At 37.5% G+C, this 19,156-nt stretch overlaps 2 protein-coding genes across 4 annotated transcripts in view; one reads left to right on the forward strand and one right to left on the reverse strand.

Moving 5' to 3' along the window:
• Positions 1 to 1,889: 1,889 nt before the first annotated feature.
• LOC107726945 (mini-chromosome maintenance complex-binding protein-like) lies at positions 1,890 to 14,155 on the reverse strand. Of its 3 annotated transcripts, none has more exons than XM_016536643.1 (16): positions 13,941 to 14,155; positions 13,666 to 13,751; positions 13,166 to 13,306; positions 13,045 to 13,086; positions 12,242 to 12,334; positions 11,985 to 12,114; positions 9,848 to 10,002; positions 9,513 to 9,610; positions 9,260 to 9,423; positions 7,778 to 7,901; positions 6,748 to 6,865; positions 6,477 to 6,642; positions 5,288 to 5,421; positions 4,577 to 4,741; positions 2,498 to 2,586; positions 1,890 to 2,411 (listed from the first exon to the last, which is right to left on the reverse strand). In XM_016536643.1, the coding sequence occupies exons 1-16, from the start codon at positions 13,996 to 13,998 to the stop codon at positions 2,285 to 2,287; spliced, it is 1,890 nt and encodes a 629-aa protein (XP_016392129.1). In that variant the 5' UTR covers positions 13,999 to 14,155; the 3' UTR covers positions 1,890 to 2,284. The 3 variants fall into 3 exon arrangements, with proteins under 3 accessions (XP_016392129.1, XP_016392128.1, XP_016392127.1); XM_016536642.1 differs by having other exon boundaries at positions 9,254 to 9,423; positions 12,242 to 12,331; positions 13,941 to 14,154; XM_016536641.1 differs by having other exon boundaries at positions 1,891 to 2,411; positions 9,254 to 9,423; positions 13,941 to 14,154.
• Positions 14,156 to 14,717: 562 nt separating this feature from the next.
• Positions 14,718 to 19,156, forward strand: part of LOC107726952 (SEC23-interacting protein-like) — a 7,551-nt gene continuing 3,112 nt past the window's right edge. Inside the window, 8 exon segments of the mRNA XM_016536650.1 lie at positions 14,718 to 14,921; positions 15,790 to 16,301; positions 17,290 to 17,497; positions 17,716 to 17,909; positions 17,996 to 18,085; positions 18,174 to 18,294; positions 18,499 to 18,588; positions 18,707 to 18,848. Coding sequence (XP_016392136.1) covers positions 14,789 to 14,921; positions 15,790 to 16,301; positions 17,290 to 17,497; positions 17,716 to 17,909; positions 17,996 to 18,085; positions 18,174 to 18,294; positions 18,499 to 18,588; positions 18,707 to 18,848 — 1,490 coding nt within the window. The 5' untranslated portion in view covers positions 14,718 to 14,788.

Raw genomic sequence — 19,156 nt, forward strand, 5'->3', positions numbered from 1 at the left:
TCAAATTGCTAAATACAGGTTTTTGACAAGTCTACCTATAAATCTGTTTTCATTCAGTTTACATTTATTTCTGTCTATAGTATCTATGCCATGTCTTTAGATTCGCTTTGGCTTGAAGGTCATTTGGTTCAAAATTGAGAAGTGAATTAGATCATCTTTTGAAGCCTTACCCCATATTTTCTAGATTTGGAAAAAAAAATCAAGCCTTACTGGGTGATATCCAGTGGATCCTAGTTTAATTATGCATTAATTACTGTTGTTTAAGTGCAGCTCCTGTGGGATTGATCTTTGTGTATCAAGAGACGCTGAAATAGTTCAATGTCTTATGGACTAAATAATATCAAAAGATCTGAATAAGACACTGTGATCTCATGTGAACATCAACGAGAACATTATATTGGCTTTTAGAGCTGGTTTATCGGTTCTTTGGGCCACAGTTAGCTTTTCAAACCCACCATGAGCTTTGTTTCTCACACGTCATTCTCTCACATGTACTGTAGCATAGAGTGCTGTGCAAGGCAGTGGGTTACACAATGTTCTTGACATTCCTGGAGCTGGTACGTGGTTTTGATAAGCTTCTGAGATTGGAACCGTCTTAGTTTTAATATACGGTGGCTGTTACGCAACAGTGATAAATACATGCGCAGTAGTTTTGGTGGTAAGCTGACTTTTTTTTTTTTTACTATTTAAGATGGCATGCACTGGACTGCACTCTGTACTTTGCTTTGAACTTGAAATGTTCTTCTTTGGCAGAGGTTTATGCTGAGGATCTTGACAAACATTCCTCTTGTTTTTGGAGGTGGGGTAGATTATTTTTGGTTATGTATGAATTTTAAATTTTCTGTGCATAAAGACTTGTGCTGTCCTTTGTGGTTGTTCCCTGAACATCTTGCAATTTGTCACAAAGTGCTTTTGAATCCACTTTTTATTTTCAATGTTTGTAACTGAACTGACATGCATCGTATAACATTTTGTCTAACAGTCCTGTTTGTAAATCATGTTCAGCTTCTTCCCATTTGAGAGAACGTTGTCCTCCATAAATGTTCGTGGATTGTTTTCATCCATTGTACCCAACATTTTATTGCAGAGTATTTATTCAAAATTCATGTTCTCAAGCTTATTCCCCAGTATTTTCCTATGTTAATAATAATAATAATAATAATAATGTAAACTGCTGTATTATATGTAATGTTATGGGATGTGCCTGGGAGGATTTTTAAGTAAATATTTAAACAAACAAAAAAAAAGGTCATTTTGATTCATTTACAGCTTTAATTACAAAAACAGTTGGAGAGTCTTTTTTCACCAAACACTGCAGATATCACTTGAGGATTTTTTTTTTTTTCTAGCATTCCACTCACAGATCTCACTGTAACCTCTCCTTACAGTGTCAGTATGTGGCTCCTCCTAGTGAAGAGCTCTTAATTGCCCAGAGCTACACTGTATTACATTCTTTGCATTCAGATGCAGTCTGAGAGTTTTGACTCCTTCAGTCAGGTTATAATAGAGAAGAGTAGTCTGGTGCTGCATTGCCCGAGACATTCAACATGAAGATGTCAGCACTGGCACTTTCAGGCCTTTGCTATTTTTAACTCTAAACATGCTGACAAACCATCTTGTAAAGCTGTTTTTTAACTGCATGATTTTAATTCACTGTAATACATCAGAACAACAAGGTCCCTAAGTGTTAGATTATATTGCTATTGCCAACTGCATAATTGGTATATAATTGCCATTGGTATAACATAAATTCCCATAATTGGTAACACATTACAAAAGGTCCCATTAGTTAATGCATTAATTAACTAAAAATAAGCAATGCATTTGTTACAGTATTTATTCATCTTTGTTAAAGTTGGTTAATAAAAATACAAGTTTAGTGTTAGTTCACGTTAGCTAACTAAAGTAGTTGACAAATTAAACCTTACTGTGAAGTGCTATCCAACATTTCAAACAAGACTATATATACAAAGTTCTCAAAACTTTATTTTTTCTAATACCCTTGTGCCATAAGTGTAAGTATTTGCGGTAAGGCAGTTATACTTTGTCACATATTTGCATCTGCATATAAATGTTAATACACAATGCATGTATCAAAACCAAAACTTAACAATTCAAACATTGAAAATAATCTTCACCAGTGCCAGTAAGTTTTCCCACATGTTTAAAATGAAGTAAAAAACTGAACTGTACAAGGTCATATGCCATATGAAAACATTACATTTTAATCCAAAATATAAACAAGTATGGTAACTGTTGAAGTATATGTAAATAGTAATATATTTTAAGGCTCGTTTCCGCTCACACTTTTCTGCTGCTGTGTTCGACTTATTCTCAAGGCCTCTAGCTGCTTGGCTTTCATCCAGCCATCTCTGGAGAGTGTGTTCTGCCCGTGACTTAATGAGAGCAACCTGAAACAGAATCCAAATTAGTATTTAATTGGCTTATTATGGTTAACATAACTAGATTAGCTGTGGAAGCGCAATTCAGAACTAACCTCGCAACAACCAGCAGCCTATGGAGGTCTTCCGCAGACATACTCTGAGGGTCATCTTTTCGCATCTCTACAAAGTCTTCTTCTACTGCCTACAGATCGAGAGTGCCAAGCATGAGGCAAGAAATTTCATCACGATAAACATCCAAACAATCATATAAATTTGTTTTGGTTTTGGATTTTTGGTTCTTTGCCACTGTTGCCTTTGGCTTTGGAGTTTAAAGGAAACTTGTATAGTTTCCTTTATAGGATAGTTCACCCAAAAATGAATTATGTAATTAATTACTCACCCTCATGTCGTTCCAAGCCCATAAAACCATATCCGGAACACAAATTAAGATATTTTTGATGAAAACAGAGTTTTCTGACCCTGCACAGACAGCAATGCAACTACCACGTTCAAGGCCCAGAAAGGTAGTAAGGACATCGTTAAAATAGTCCATGTGACATTAGTGGTTCAACCTTAATTTTATGAAGCTACGAAAATACTTTTGTGCGAAAGAAAACAAAAATAACGACTTTATTCAACAATTTCTTCTCTTCCATGTCAATCTTCGCCACACATTCATGAGAGTACTAGAGGTCTGCACGGGCTTTAAAGTGAAGCCCGAACCCAGCCCGTACCTGAGATTGTCTGACCCGACCCGAGCGGCACAGTTAAATTTAGAGCCCGAACCCGACCCGAAATCTTTTTTTTTAGCCAATAGCCAATTTAAAAAAATGCTGTATTTCACGATTGCATGCAACGGTCAGTAAGCAAATACATGTAAAGAAACAGAATCATTAAGGCTCGGCCAGTTCACAAGGCAAAAGAAAAAACACTTACCAGTTATTAAAGTTTATGAACATCAGGTGCAGCGGTTAATTCTGGCGAGTTTTTGAATGGTTGTATACGACAAGACGATAATTCTTCCATCGTGCAAATTATGGTCATTTTCGTCAGTTAAGGCTCGTTAGCATTCGGCCTGCTTTAAATCAGACACAGAGATGCAGTGCGGTAAGATCACATTTATTTGAATTAATTAGGCTAATTATATCATTTATTTGTATTAGCGCGAGAGAGAGAGCGAGAGAGAGAGATGAAAGTTGCATGTGTGAACCTGCGTCTGCACGTCCCTCTTTACAAGCAATGAGGCTTAGTTCCTTCAAAAACAGCGATTTTACCCCCTCATTGCAGAGAAATATAACGTTGCGAGTCAGTAGCCTATCGAAGCTATTTTACTAATAAAAGTTACCGTGCTGTGTTGTCGTGTGCAATAATGTGTGTGCGTGCGTCTATGAAAGCAGCATAGCCTGCATATAGTTTTAGTTTAGCTATAAACCCGAGCCCGACCCGAACCCGAAGCTATTCATTAAACATTAGCAGACCGCTAGAGAGTACCACAATTCATGCGTCGTTATTTTTGTTTTCTACACGCACAAAGTATTCTAGCTTCATAAAATTACGGTTGAACCACTGATGTCACATGGATATTTTAACGATTTCCTTACTACCTTACTGGGTCTTGAACATAGTTGCATTGCTGTCTATGCAGGGTCAGAAAGCTCTTGGATTTCATAAAAAATATCTAAATTTGTGTTCCGAAGATGAACGAATGTCTTATGTGTTTGGAATGACATGAGGGTGAGTAATTAATGACAGAATTTTCAGTTTTGGGTGAACTATCCCTTTAATATCCAGCAATATTATAAATTTAACTGCGCTGACTAAATTGGAACTAAATTGTGCTGGATAATGACAATTGTCTTCTGTAGAGCTGCTTTATAGCTGAATTGAGTTAGTTTCATAACTGAATCAACACTGAACTTACACCATTGCCTTCTGTAGAGATGCTTATAACTGAATTAATCTCGTTTCATAATTTGATTAACTTTGCACTAATATTGAACTAAACTGAATCAACACTGAACTGACTTGAGCTGAATCTTCTGTAGGGCTGCTTTACAGCTGAAATTGCATTCATTTCACAATTGAAGAACTTTAAATTGTTATTATCTTGTTTAATACTGTGAAGCTACTTCGAAACAATATGTATTGTATAAAGCGCTATAGAAATAAAGGTGACTTGACAAAATCCTGACCTTTGTGATCTCATCCGAAATAGTGTAGTTCAGGGCACGTGCCACACTCAGATAGATGCGATACTTGTTGAGCTGAGATGGAATCTGCGCCACCTGCACGGCGCTCAGGTACTCCTCCAGGTTAGGTGGGTTCAGGGTGGGCCGCAGGTGAACCTGACTGTCAGACTGAGAAAGCAAAGAAGAAAATCACTGCAAGGACTTGCATTTTATAATGTGCCTCATTTTTAAAATGACTGAGCTCTGGTATTTCAAGTTCTCATTTGTAGAAATGTCAGAAGCCATTAAGGAGTTACAAAACTACTCCTAATAAACCTTCAGTGCCTTTTTAAACTTTGTAAAAGACTGTGTATCTGAGCTTCGTGCTATTAAATAAGTGGCCTGTCCTGGCCTCTCCCTCTAATGTCCTTGTGGTAGAGTTGCCACCATGGCAACTGGAGAGCTGACGTACAGGAATAGCACAGCACATTCCACAGGCTGTTAGCATCACGGCAAAGCCACGATTAGAGCCCAGCCAGGGAGCTGACGACAACCCTGTGGACTGTAATGGAAATATTAGGCTGTCTTTACAACTGCCCGATGGAACCAACTCCCATGGGAGAGGCATTTTCACCTGTTGGAAATTAAGATTCCGGTCTCTCTAATTCGGCCAAATACATGTGGGTAATATTTTAATAATAAAACACTATAGAGACTCAGGCCTGATGTTCTTACCGGGAGGAGCGATCGGCCCTCAGATGTGATAAGCACGTTAATATTGCAAGGGAATTCCATCTGGTGGTAGTTGAAGTCGTAATCAACCTTCTGCCAGGAGATCAGGTTCCCCAGCGCGGTGATGTTTCGCACACCTACACCCAGGACAGACAGTCCACAAAGAATTGTGTCTCTATGAACAACTTGTAAGATAAATACAATGACTGAACAACACAGAGCAATACAGTCTGAAAGGAAATGCCTGCTGCTGCTGAAAAGGATGTTTACTCTTCCTTTAGGCACGCATCTGTCTCTGCCAGAGATTAGATAAGTGTACTGATATTAACAGAGAATGACGAGGTTATTGATGGTAACTCTCAATTGTAAAGGCAAGCCATGTTAGGACTGCCCTATGCCTGCTCAAAATTCCAGACTAAATTATGCCTGCTCTGACCCACCTCATCAAATATACAGTTGTAACTCTGTAAATGCATTCATGCCACCTCTGATCAGCATTAAACAGTCTGTGTAAAGACACCTAAATGCCACTTCAGAAGCAATTCTGTGCCACCTCTGCAGTGTAAATGTGGCATAACACCAACAAGGTAAATGTGCATCTCAGTATAAATAAAAGATGGGTTTGTTTGTTTTTTTAGAAATACATAAATGTCAAAACCACAAGCAGCCACTTCCTGTCAAACACTAGACTTACTGCTCATATGGTCCAAAAGTGAGAGATCACCATTTCTTGAAATGAATATTGAGTACAATCTTTTTACATTACAAATTATTTCATCAGCAATACACTTAACAATTTGAGTGAAAAGTTGAACTGAAGAATTAACATGAATTTCAGAATGTCTTTCTTTTGCCACTGACAGCAGCACTCAAGCTGCATGAACTCCACGTTTGTGTAAAGTCTAAAAACTGATGATCATGTGCTCCAGCATGACAATAGAAGGATCCATAGATCATTTTGAGCTTTAATGGAAGCAAGAACCTCAAAATTGAAATTTCATTCAGACTGAGCTCAAATGGATTGATTGAGGTGTTTAGATTAAGTCTTTTTAGACCGACTGAGCCATTGTTATGATGAAAAATAGATTATTAGGTTGCATGTATATGTAGCCAAAGTGGTGTCAGACTTTTGGACTCCTACTGTACTTCTAGTCAGCACAGTTCTTTTCCCTGCTATAATCAGTGCTCTCACCTGTGGCGTCCAGTTGGCCCTGCTCCAGCTGTGTCTCATCCAGAAACAATGACGTGTTGTTGGCCAGCTGAAGTGTCCCACTCACCAGGCGGTTAGCGGTGTAATCTTTCCGGGGCACCATCCTCTGGTTGTTCATGTTATGCAGGCTCATGCATAGCCGGTATGACTAGCAAGAAAGGGGAATCAATTTTCAAAGTAGTAGTAATGGCAGCTACTGCTATTAGAGTAATATAACTTTAAGATCTAGAAAAGCACAATCTAGATGACTTACAGATGGCACAAGCTGTTGGATGGCTTTGTAGAGATGCTCAGTGTATGGAGAGCTGTGAGGACAGCCACTGAGATTCAAGGTGAATTTGCCCAAAGGAAGAACATCCCGTCTGCTGTATCTACAATAAAAACACAGTGCAAATTTTATGATGTGTAGTAGTGGTCGGTATATCGGCCTATAAGTTTTTCTGTTTGGCCGATTTGTTTGCAGACTTAGTCGAATCTAGTTGAGATCTTGTGAAGTGTGCATTTGTATCCTGCATGATCGCGTGTTCTCTGCGTGACGGTCGGTCCATGCAAATTGAATGTGGATAGGAGGAGAGTTCTGCTTGACTGGAGAGACGCGCGATCGACTTTAAACTTCAAACTCGTGATTTCAAATTATGCTGCGCTTTATCCGTTTGCCCACTGTCATATTCATGTCATTTTCATTGCGTGCTGTATGTAAAATGAGTGTTACCTTGGCTTTATTTGAAAAAAAAAAATATATATATGTATATATATATATAAGATTCCCAATGCACACTTCCCAGAATACTGAGTGCCCTGTTGGTTACAGTGTTTACTTCCTTTTTAATTAGATTTTTATAAAATATTTATTTATTTGTGAAAAATGCTTTGTCTTCTAAAGTATAAGTATGTTTATTTTACACAATTATTTTTAATCCATTTTCAAATGATTTCAAATTTCTTAAATATTAAAATAAATAAAATTATATCGGCTTTATATTGGGCACCCTGCTTTCCAAGATATCGGCATCGGCTGTCAAAAAACCCTTATCGGTCGACCACTAATGTGTAGTCTGAAGGACTATGCATAATTATGTTTGCATATGAAACGTCACTCTCTTTGAAGTGGAAAATTATCTCAAAACGTGGCAAATAGGTGGCATTTCACACAATGCCACAAAACAATATTAATGCTTTAAGTAGTGCTATAAATTAAACAGGGACTTATGTTATGAAAAGGCTTCAATGGTAGTCAAACTTCAGATATTCAACAAAGCCACTCATGTTAAAATGAGACGTACACATTGGAGATGAGATGGAGAATGAGGTACTCTGCAGCTAGTGAATCCCCCATCAGGACATGTGTGAGGTAGGTGTGCAGCTCTGCTCGGACTGAAGCCAGTTCCCCAAGAACACTGCTCAAATCTGAAGACAGCATACACAGACATACAACATCAACAACTGTTTGAACAGCAGGGTTGACATAATACAGAAGTCCAATAGTTGATGCCAATACTAATAAGTTTGATTCTAAATAACTTTGATACCACAGCAAAAAACAACTTTTTTTTATTTGTAATTACTTTTTAATATTTCATTAAAAATGTATTAGTACTTCCTACTTGTACAAATAAAGAGTCAACAATTAAGAACAGTGATTTTTTATTTATTTTAATCATCATGACAATACTTTTGTTTAATATTAATGACATAATAGACATTGGCACTAGGGTTGGGCCGATAGACGATGCCATCGTCGATGGCTGACAGACATCACGATGTTAAGCTGACATCGTGATTCCCCCACCCTCCCCTCTCCCGCAATCCGCCGCATCCCAGTTCCGTGTTCGGAAAGGAAATGAAGTGTACTACGGAAACCCTAAAGGGAATAAATAGCCTACGAGATGGGAGGATAAAAAAATATTTCAATACTTTTTCTCGCAATTATATCGTTGGGTAAGTATACGCGAACAGAACAGTGTAATTGCGGGCATCAGGGAGCCGCTATTGAAACCGCTTTCGATAACGCGCTCTCATTTTACTTTCACTTTTGAGATTCACGATCACAAGGACTCTTTACTATGGAGCGGCAGTACTTACCACACATTTGAAAAGATTAGATGTTTGTCATTGGTGCTCAGGATCTGCAAATCATTCGCCATCGTCCTATCAGACATCTCTCCTTACTCTGTGTATGTGGTAAGTGAACTTTCATGTACTGTAATGCAACAGGCTACCGCTAGCAAGCGGCTAACCTTTTAGTGGCTCCGTATAACACGTTATTTGTTTCACGCTTCGGGCGCACCCCCGATGTCATTGTCCATCACGATGTTTCACTGTAGACATCGTCTGATGCCAATTTGGTAGACATCGCACATTTTTTAAAATTTAACTATTTATTGTGTTAATGTAAACTAAAACTATTTTTAAAAAATCATTCTCATTTATGGAAACAAAGCTGAAATAAAATTAGACACACATTACATGAAATTAAAAATTATTTGAACTTAAATGAAAACTGACAAAATTAGAAATGCTGCCTTGGCAGCTAACTGATACTAAAGCTGAAGTAATAAAATTACAAACTTGAAATAACTAAAATAAACTAGTATTTAACTAGTATATAAATTAAATCTAAATGCAAATATTTAAAATTATATATAAATGACAAATGAGCATAAAATTACTGAAACTTAAAATGAAAACTGAATATAAAAAAAAAAAAAAGAAAAAAAAAAGATCCTTATCACAGATCCTTAAGAGTGATGATGTCTTACGGTCACCGTCATTCTCTGGTGCACTAGAAGGCAGTAATGGGTTGTTGTGCACGAGAGGCTGGGCATACAGCATATGCAGTCGTGGTACGAGGGATGCTGGCGGGCTGTGAACTCTTTGCTCCTCCACAGTCTCCGTAACTTCTGTGGGGTCCAGCAGCAAAGACGCCTCTCTGAAGACATGAAACAAACAATATATTAGTTTAACGTTAGAGAACCCCTTATTGCAATTACAACCATCCCAAAGTGACACTCAGACTACCTCTCATCTGCAATCACTCTCAAGGCAGGGTCCGCAGAAAGGATGCCAAATACTTCCAACATGTCATTCAGTTTGAAACTGTCCCAGTCCTCATACACCTGCCAATTACAGAGGATGGCTGAGTTACATGGCTGTCTGTGTAGGTGGGGAACAATTCAATGGAGCGAACCATCATATTATTGCAAGAAAATTATAATGTTAACATGTGCCTGCTCAAGACAACTTGATTTTAGTGTTAGTCTAAAAAGTACGCATTAAAAATGACAATCTATGAAAAAAACAATTTAATTGAGAGTGTGTCAAGATGATGGTTTAAGATGAAGGAACAATTAAACCTTAACAAGACAGGCTGGGCCCTTTTCTCCAGGCAAAGGGAAGTTGAGGTCCAGACTGGATGTGCAGTGCGCCGAAGATGAGTCGTGGCTGGGAGCTTCTGTCTCCTGACGCTTCGGCTCAGTGTTGCCATGAGACTCTGCAGAGCTCTGAGTTCCTGTCGAGACAAACGTAAATCATTGTTAAAGGGGTCATATGATGCGATTTGATGTGAACTTTGGAGTGTTACAAGCTCTTGGTGCATAAAGAAGATCTGTAAAGTTGCAAAGATTAAAGTCTCAAATCCAAAGAGATATTATTTATAAAAGTTAAGAGTCAACCACGCCTACCTAAAATGGCTCAAGCGAAACTACTTTGTTTGGTCTTCCAAAAGAGGACACGACTAGAAATCAGTGGTAAAGTTGTATTTACAACACTGTTCCAGAACAGTTCAACCCAAATATTCAGATGTGTCCGGTGCATTTTATGGAGGACTGTTTCCTGATCCTGGTAGAGTAGACTACAATGCCGGCTGTTCTGACTTAAAGACTGTAAGTAAGTTTTTTATATTTAAAGAGTTTGCCAATGACGATTCAAACGCGAGTTTTGAGCAGTGTAGAATAGCACTTGTTGTTTGTCATTTCTCCGATCACAAATGCAGACATGGTTTTATGTTTACGCGGCGCGATGCAACGCAACGTGTAAAAAGACAGTATAAGTCATTATAATCCATAATTATGTCCCCACTGGATGCAACAAATGCCTCGTTTATAATGGGTTTTAATGTTTTTGAATCGTCGCTCCGGCCGGACAGGGCACCACAGTATGGTAAGGGGCGTAACATTTCCGTCACACGCTTGAGGAATTCGGCCAATCACAACGCACTGGATAGCTGGCCAATCACAGCACACCTCGCTTTTTCAGAACGATGAGCTTTGTAAAAATCAAGCGTTTCAGAAAGGCGGGGCATAGAGGAGAAACAATAATGTACAGTATGTGGAAAATAATGTGTTTTTTGAACCTTAAACCGCATAAACACATTTCATTACACCAAATACACAAAATAATGTTCTTTTTAACAGCATCATATGACCCCTTTAAAAAAAGGAAGATTCCAAGTGCATCTAAGAAAAGAAAAGAGAAGAGAATTTTTTTTCCAGACATTGCTTTCAAAAGGTTAAGAAAGATGTTCTATAGATCAGATATGTAGAAGTGATCCATCGTGGACTGCTTATATTTCTTGAGATGTTCCAAATGTGTAAGTTGCTTTCTAAGTTGTAATATCTATCTATCTATTGGAAAACACAACTTCTGAATAGCTGCAGGGTATTAAGAATCACCAATTCTTAAATATTTATTTCTTAACAGTATGTATCAGTAATAATCAATAAAATAATAATAATCAATAAAAAAGAATAATCATCAATAAAAACGACTTGCCTCCACCTGCAGTTAAATAATTAAAACTTGGTATGGCATTTGTTCTCCAATTATTTCTACACACTGGAACATTCGGCACAGGAACATACAATCCATCCAAACTAGGGTTCCTAGAGTGTAAGTTACCAGAACCAAGGGTGAGAACTGAGGGAAACCACAGATATGTGGGTCCCATAAATGACCCCTATATCCAAATACACAAATACATTCTATTCTACACACATGAAAAGTGGTGGAGCTCCAGTCCAGCTGATGGACAACAGGAAAGTCCGTTTTGATCTGGAGTAGTTTACACGTATTTTTAGAAGCAAAATCAACCGGTAGGGGCGTAACATTTCCGTCACGCGCTTGAGGTATTCGGCCTATCATAACGCACTGCATAGCTGGCCAATCACAGCACACCTCGCTTTTCAGACCGATGAGCTTTGTAAAATTCGACACGTTTCAGAAAGGCAGGGCATAGAGGAAAAACAATAATGTACAGTATGTGAAAAATAATGTTTTTTTTAACCTTAAACCACATAAACACATTGCATTACACCAAATACACAACATAATGTTCTTTTTAGCAACATCATATGACCCCTTTAATTTTCAACATGACATGGATGAAGGAACAAATCTAACCTAATCTAATCTTGAACAAAAGATAGATGGAAAAAATGTCTGCATACTGGAACTGCATTCTTCAGACGGATGAACTTAATTTTTCCTTCTTACCTTGACTAACATCTTTCATCTGTTGGGGCTGCGTGTCCATCTCATCGTCCTCTTCATAGCTGCGCTTATGCCTGTTTGGAACATAGGAAGTGGAGGGCACCACTCGTGCCTGACTGGTACCTGCGTAGCTGTTCTGAGCCGTTAAAGATAGCTTAACTTCCATATTGGTCAATAAGAACAAGGGAAACTAACAATCATACACTGTGAAAACTTACTTGAAGTAAACAAGATAGTTTCTGGCTCCATATAAAGGATATTTCTTTGGCCCATTGAGATTCTCCTGGGATGGGGACACAATAAAATGTCTGTCTCTCTGAAGTAACTGTGTTTCTTGAGTTGAAGTCCACCTGCTGATATAAAAAGTCCAGTTGCTTATATCTGTTTAACTCTTATATTATGTTGCAGGTCAATCTGACTCATTTCATATTGACATTTTTGAATACATGTTAATCTATGATGTTCTTAAAATTTTGTGACTCATTTAGTGTCATGATATGCCTGCAAAATGTTGGTACAATCTTTCTATTACAATTATGAAATTTGCAGGTCAGTGTTAAAGACAGCTGCACAGACCCAACATAAAATACCCCTTTTTTATTTTTATTTTGTTTTGCTAATTTTTCAACTACACTCTGGGGTTATTTACATTTATGCATTTGGCAGATGCTTTTATTCGAAGAAACATTAGAAGTTATAATTATAATTGCATTTATAATATAGTGTTCATAACATTCACAGTTTATGAACATAAAATATGTGTTACCGTTTTAAAAATCATATGTTCTCATGTTTATTTTTTGTAATATTTGAAAAGTATTAATGGTAAAGATTTGCTGTTTTACCCGTTTCTTTTGGTTGGCTTTTCATATTGTGACTTTTAATTAATTGTATTCAATCAACCCCGGTCAGAAAAATTGTACCCCGGTTTTGAAAATTATGTAACATGCTTTTAACACACCTATAAATTTGATCTGAAATATGATACAGCTTCTCCAGACCTAGTATATAAATACACTGGTCTGTGCTGTATGTTTATATGTTAAGGCAAATATTTACTCACCCCACCCACTGTGATATCTCTGTATTTTCCACATTTCACCTGCTGTTAAGGACAAGTTAGAAATTATTCAAACAATAATGGGGCAAATGCAATTATATTAGGCAGGCTTAGAAGTACGTACTTTAGAGTTAGATGTGAGATCATTCGTCTCATAAACACCCATGAAAAATTCTGGATCAAACATATCCTGGACCATGCAACGAAATTTCACGAGGCTATTAGGCTTCAGGTAGTACAGGGGAACATCATTCAGAGATGGAACCTGGAAAAACCAGAAAAAGAATGGCACCAAAGTCAAACAGGTGAGCTTGAGGACTGATCTCTCACTAAAACCATTCATTTCCTGGCTAATAATTAAGGCAATCATCACAACCCCATATTTAACTGTGCACAGCTGTAAAAATAACATGCTAGATTACACCCACGTCAGTTTTCATGGAAAAAGAACCGGCTTATTGCATAACATTGATGTCATCTGTCAAAACAACGGCACACAGTGGACTAGACACTATCCTAAACATAAGCACACATTTATTTCTGCAAGAATACCGCATAAAATCATTCATATGTGTCAATATACTAAAAATGTCCGAGGAGATAGGATTTTAACAGCTAACTTACCCATGTATGAGCGTCGTTTAGTTTCAGTTTCTCTTTGAAATACTCCACAACTTTCTTCTCCCAGTCTGGACTGGAGTTACTCTGGGCTGTAGGAACACAAAGCATAGTCACATGTTAGAAAAGTAGTTTATACATGGTTATTTACAGTGTAATGCTGGCCAGTACATGTAAACTGATTTACAAAGCGTTGCAAATCATGACGATCACATGCTCCTCTGTGAACTAACGTTACATGCATTAGTATCAAAGAACATATTTTGACTGCTGTGTCTTACCAAACAGCCCATCAACAACAGCCAGTGGGTTATTGATCCAGTCATGAACCGTAGGCATCGCTGCAGGATTTTGAAACACACAAAATGTAAAATTAATACTCCTTTGACATGTACTATAACAAGCACGTTCCAGAGTTCAGCGGGGCACAATACACCTTGGCGGGAAAATTGCGTCATAAAAACTACCATGTGACCAGGCCGCAGTGCGCACTGCCCTGAGAAGACTAGACAGTAGTTCACCGATATGTACAATGGCTCTATCAAAAAACTCTTTCTACAAACAATATATATATATACATTTATATATATAAATGTATTATTATATTATTATTAAATAAGTTATACGAAATTATAATATGTTAATAATAACATATTAATAAGAAGTTATTTGTGTTCAAGTATGAAAATAATTGATGATTGCAAGAGTTTCCATAAAATGCCTAAAGTTGGACATTTATTGAACAAACTTACTCAAGTAAGAAGTACGTTTGTACACATTTGAAGTAAAAATTGATTAGCGCTTGAAAGTGAAAGTGTTTTTGTTTGGAAGTGTTTTATTTTCTAGCATCTCGTGTTTTTAAAAGAAAAACGAAAGAAATTACATTTTCGATGTTGTGTGTCATTGATTACTTTTGCCTTGGTACGTCAACGTCACGCAGATCTGTATATCATGTGCTATGCGTCAGAGCAGATTATTATATGAAACTTTCATACTGTAAATGAAGTGAAAATCTGCGAAAATCTAGAGATCCCTTTTAGCTCTGCCGTGACGAACCAGGAAGTGTTGTAAAAAAGAAGCTCTGCCTGTTCCGACTGGAGGACAAGCTACGTGTAATATTTGATTGAAAATGGCTGATAGGAAAGCCAATAACATCCCCAGCAGCAGCGCAAATCTGCTGTTTTCAGCGGCTCCGGAGTTCAACTTCAGCCTGCCGTTCATACCTGTCAGTCAGGCCACCGGCCCCGCGGTTTTATCCGGAGGTGAGCTTAGAAAGTCTTCAAATGAGCTGCTTTAGTGGCTAGTGATGTTAGCTTTCCTCTATTTTCATCTCAAAGGTCTTTGCTCTTTATGATAATAAGCTTATGCTTTCTGTAAGATTATTTTACTCTGATATCCAGTAAACATAAACAAGCATTTTTTACGGTTGTCAAATCTTTTGCGAATTTATTTGCTTGATTAGTAAAAGAACAGTTGACGTTGCATTTATGTTTATATACATGGCAAAATATGTCATAACAGGTAGCATTTACGGTGTGAAATTAATCAGAGGTCGCTACTCAAACGTGCCACGAGATTACATTATCACTAACTATCCCCTAAACCACCTGTCATCAAACCTAAACTTAATTTAATTGCATTAAATATTGTAGAAACACAGAAGTGTCATATGTACCTTTTAAAGGACCATTACTGCTATTACCTCGTTTTAAAAATGCCATATGCCATAGCAAAAAAAATAAAAAAAAACACAAAAAAAACATCCTCTTTATAAAAACTGTCAGATATTTATGAAAACATTTATACAATCAGGAAATATCAAAGTCAGTCTTTATCCTGAAGCTCCTCTTTTCATATTGCACCTGTGAGGAGTTAAAAAATCCTCTGCTCAACTCTGAATTAAGTAGATTGATTTTTTTAATAGATTTTTTTAAATTTGAGGATTTCTATTTTTGTTGGATGATTCATTAAATCTAGGGCAGTATTACAGCCTAAATGCACACTTATGTATTTTTTTCTACATTTTTTTAATAAAGAAAATCAAATGCTCATAACGCTTTAATGCCAAACAAAACAATTATATTTAAGACTCATTTTCTGTGCATTTCTTTCATGTCATCCTCTGTAAAGATGATGCCAGTGAAGTTGGAGAAGAAGACAGTTTTCTTGGTCAGACGTCATCAGCAGCTCCTCAAGCCTCCACATTCAATTATTTTTCCAACACGACTAACAGCAGCGACCCATTTGCATCTATAGGGCAGCAGCCATGCCCGCCTCCAGCTGCCACCGTCATTCCATCAACAACAGGCCCGTCGCCTGCATCCACTGCAGCTAGCCTGCCTCTAAACCCACCAATATCTCACATGAACCCCATTCAGCAGTATGGCAGTGTTACTAATCAAACCCCTATGAGTACATACACTCATCCACCTAATGCACCGACTCCTCCTCCTCCTACCCAGAGCTCCCAGCAGTCCTATAATCCATACCGTCACACAGCTGCCAGTAGCAAAGCTAGTCCGTACCTCATGGCTCCTGAATTACAGCAGCAGCCCCCCAGCCAAACACCCCAGCATCTAAACCCCTATTCTCAGGCCACACCTGCTCCCTCGTTCCAGACTCCACCCACAGCGTTTAACAAGGTTGGTCATGTAATGTCATATTTGTCTTTTAATCACTATGCGCTTAAATTTATAGTTGGAAATAAGAGGGATTTTACTGGCTCTGTCATATTTGAAATTTCGTCTGCTGCCACTATTAAAGCTGTTCACAGTCTACTGAGACTGACTTCAGTTATAATCTTGAGGATGCATTATATATTCTACCATATCGGTTATCTGTAAATTTAAATTATTAGACTTTTTTTATTATTGGTATTAGTTTATATTTAATTTATATTGGCCAGTAGTGGATATTTGATTGTTCCTACTCATTTCCTGCTTTGTAGATCTAATACTCACAAAAGTTTCTTACTATAAAATACAGTGCTATTTTAGTATTTATGTGCCATTATAATATTTAGTAATATTTTGAATTAATAGGTTCTTATATTTTAAGTTTTGATTGTAGTTTGTTTTAGTAATTTAGTATTTTGTTCTTTTGTCATGTTTTTTTTCTTCAGTTTTTTTATTTAATTTCTTTTTTATTTCTTTTAATATTAATATATAGCTTTAATTAATTTAGTCATTTTAGTACTTCAACTTATTTCACAAACATTTTCATTTATGTTTTTTAAAGTTAAGTTTTTCATATAATTTATAATCGATTTTATTTTAGCTTTATTTCTATTACCAAAAACATTTTAGTTTTACATTTTAGTTAACAGCAGTGATACAATAAAATACTGTGATAACTAAATTCATTTTTCTACTAGTTTTTAGTTTGGAATTTCTTTTTTTTTTTTTTGACAAAATAGAATTTAATTTTAATATCGGCCATTTGTGGGATGTCTATCACATAATAATCGAATCAGATTTATATAAACTAGAATATGTAATACTGGTGCAACCCTAAAGAAAGAAAGAAATCAATCAACTGTCTTTTTAAGCATGTTTAAGAAAACTGGCATATTTTGTAACAGTTTTAAAAAGGAATTGTATTTTGTCATTATAGTGTTTTGCTATTTTTCAGCCTCCCCCAACACAGATTCCACCACCACCTACAACGGCCAGCATGACCGGACCATTAGTCCCTGCCAACTCAATGGTGCCATATGCATACAATGTTTATGAACCTGTTCAACCTCACTGGTTCTACTGCAAACAAGTGGAGTCAAAGATGGTCTGGCTTCCCTTTAGTATTCTGGATTCCATTCAGTTGGAAGAAACATTTAACTCTGGTAAGACAGAAAGTGTTTTCGTCAAACCCACTTACATTGGCAGGAATGACTCTACAAGGCTCTGCTAGTATTTTGATATTAGTTCTTAGGCTTTTGATGTTTGAAGTCTGCCTCTGTCACTGTAATTTAATTAGTTTGAGATTAACTAGATTGTGTTTTTCTATGTATGCCAAGAGCATGTGGCCACTCTTAGTCTATTTCACAATCTGTTGCTTCAGTTCAGCCAGATCCAGAGAATGTGATAGTGTGTACGGACGGAGGGCGCTATGATGTGCAGCTGTATGACCGCACACGGACTGCCTTGTACTGGGAGGAAGAGCCCACTGAGGTCCGCCGCTGTACCTGGTTCTACAAAGGAGACGCAGACAGCCGCTTCATCCCCTATTCAGAAGACTTTAGTGAGAAGCTGGAGGTTTGTGCTCCCCTATACATTTTTCTCAACAGTATTCATAAAATTGACTATCAGAAGGCAACTTTGAACTGCTCGATGTTAAACAGGCAGAATATAAGAAAGCTGTTACCACTAATCAGTGGCACCGGCGACTGGAATTCCCTTCTGGTGAGACCATCGTAATGCACAATCCAAAGGTACAACATTATGAAATGTTTTTAGTAAGAATGGAATCTAGAGAGGAATGACGGTTGTGTAGCATAAATCTGATTGGTTCCTCCTCAGGTGATTGTGCAGTTTCAGCCGTCTGCCATGCCTGATGAATGGGGCACGACACAGGATGGTCAGACCCGACCTCGGGTCGTCAAGAGGGGTGTGGACGATGATCAGGATGAAGTTCCTGATGGTAAATGCGTCTTTTAACCTCAGAGTTCTCATTTCTGATTTATCCAGCCTAACTAAGTGATTTGTTCTGGTATTTTGCAATTTAAAATCCTCTACATTTTAAAATGTGTCAAACAGCCCTCAACCTCAAGATTATTAGGTATTATTTAAAGGAGAATGCATAACGTGCCAGAATTATTGAAGAATATTGTGTTTTCCCATGTAGGTGAAATGCCTCAGGTGGATCATCTGGTGTTTATGGTGCATGGCATAGGCCCCGTCTGTGACCTGAGGTTTAGGAGCATGGTGGAGTGTGGTATGTTACACTAGTTTAGTGTCCAGATAAAAACTGTCTTTGAAAATTGCAGTTATAAAATCTTGATTTAGGCCATTTATTGTTTCTGTGTGAATGCAGACTGTGTTTGTATTCACAGTGGATGACTTCCGCAGCGTGTCCTTGAAGTTGTTGCAGAGTCATTTCAAGAAGGCCCGTGATGATCATCTGATTAGTCGTGTGGAGTTTCTGCCTGTGCACTGGCACACAGCTCTGCATGGTGATGCCACAGGCGTAGACAGGTAGAGACACAACGTTCAGCCACATTCAAGAGAGGGTTTACTTGAAAGCTGTATATGAGGCCTAAAACGGACCCTTCAGCCACCAAAATGGAATTTAAATATAATATATATTCAAAGCATACATTACCATTCAGAAGTTTGTGATCATTTTTTAAAAGAAACTAATGTTTATATTTAGCAGAGTTTTTTGATAAATTGATCAAAAGTGATAGTAAAGAAGATATTTATAATGTTATGGAAGTTTTTTTTTTATAATGTGTGTGTGTGTGTGTGTGTGTGTGTGTGTGTGTGTGTGTGTGTGTGTATAT

Source organism: Sinocyclocheilus rhinocerous, unplaced genomic scaffold (assembly GCF_001515625.1).
Source record: "Sinocyclocheilus rhinocerous isolate Xijiao unplaced genomic scaffold, SAMN03320098_v1.1 scaffold1868, whole genome shotgun sequence".
Taxonomy (NCBI): domain Eukaryota; kingdom Metazoa; phylum Chordata; class Actinopteri; order Cypriniformes; family Cyprinidae; genus Sinocyclocheilus; species Sinocyclocheilus rhinocerous.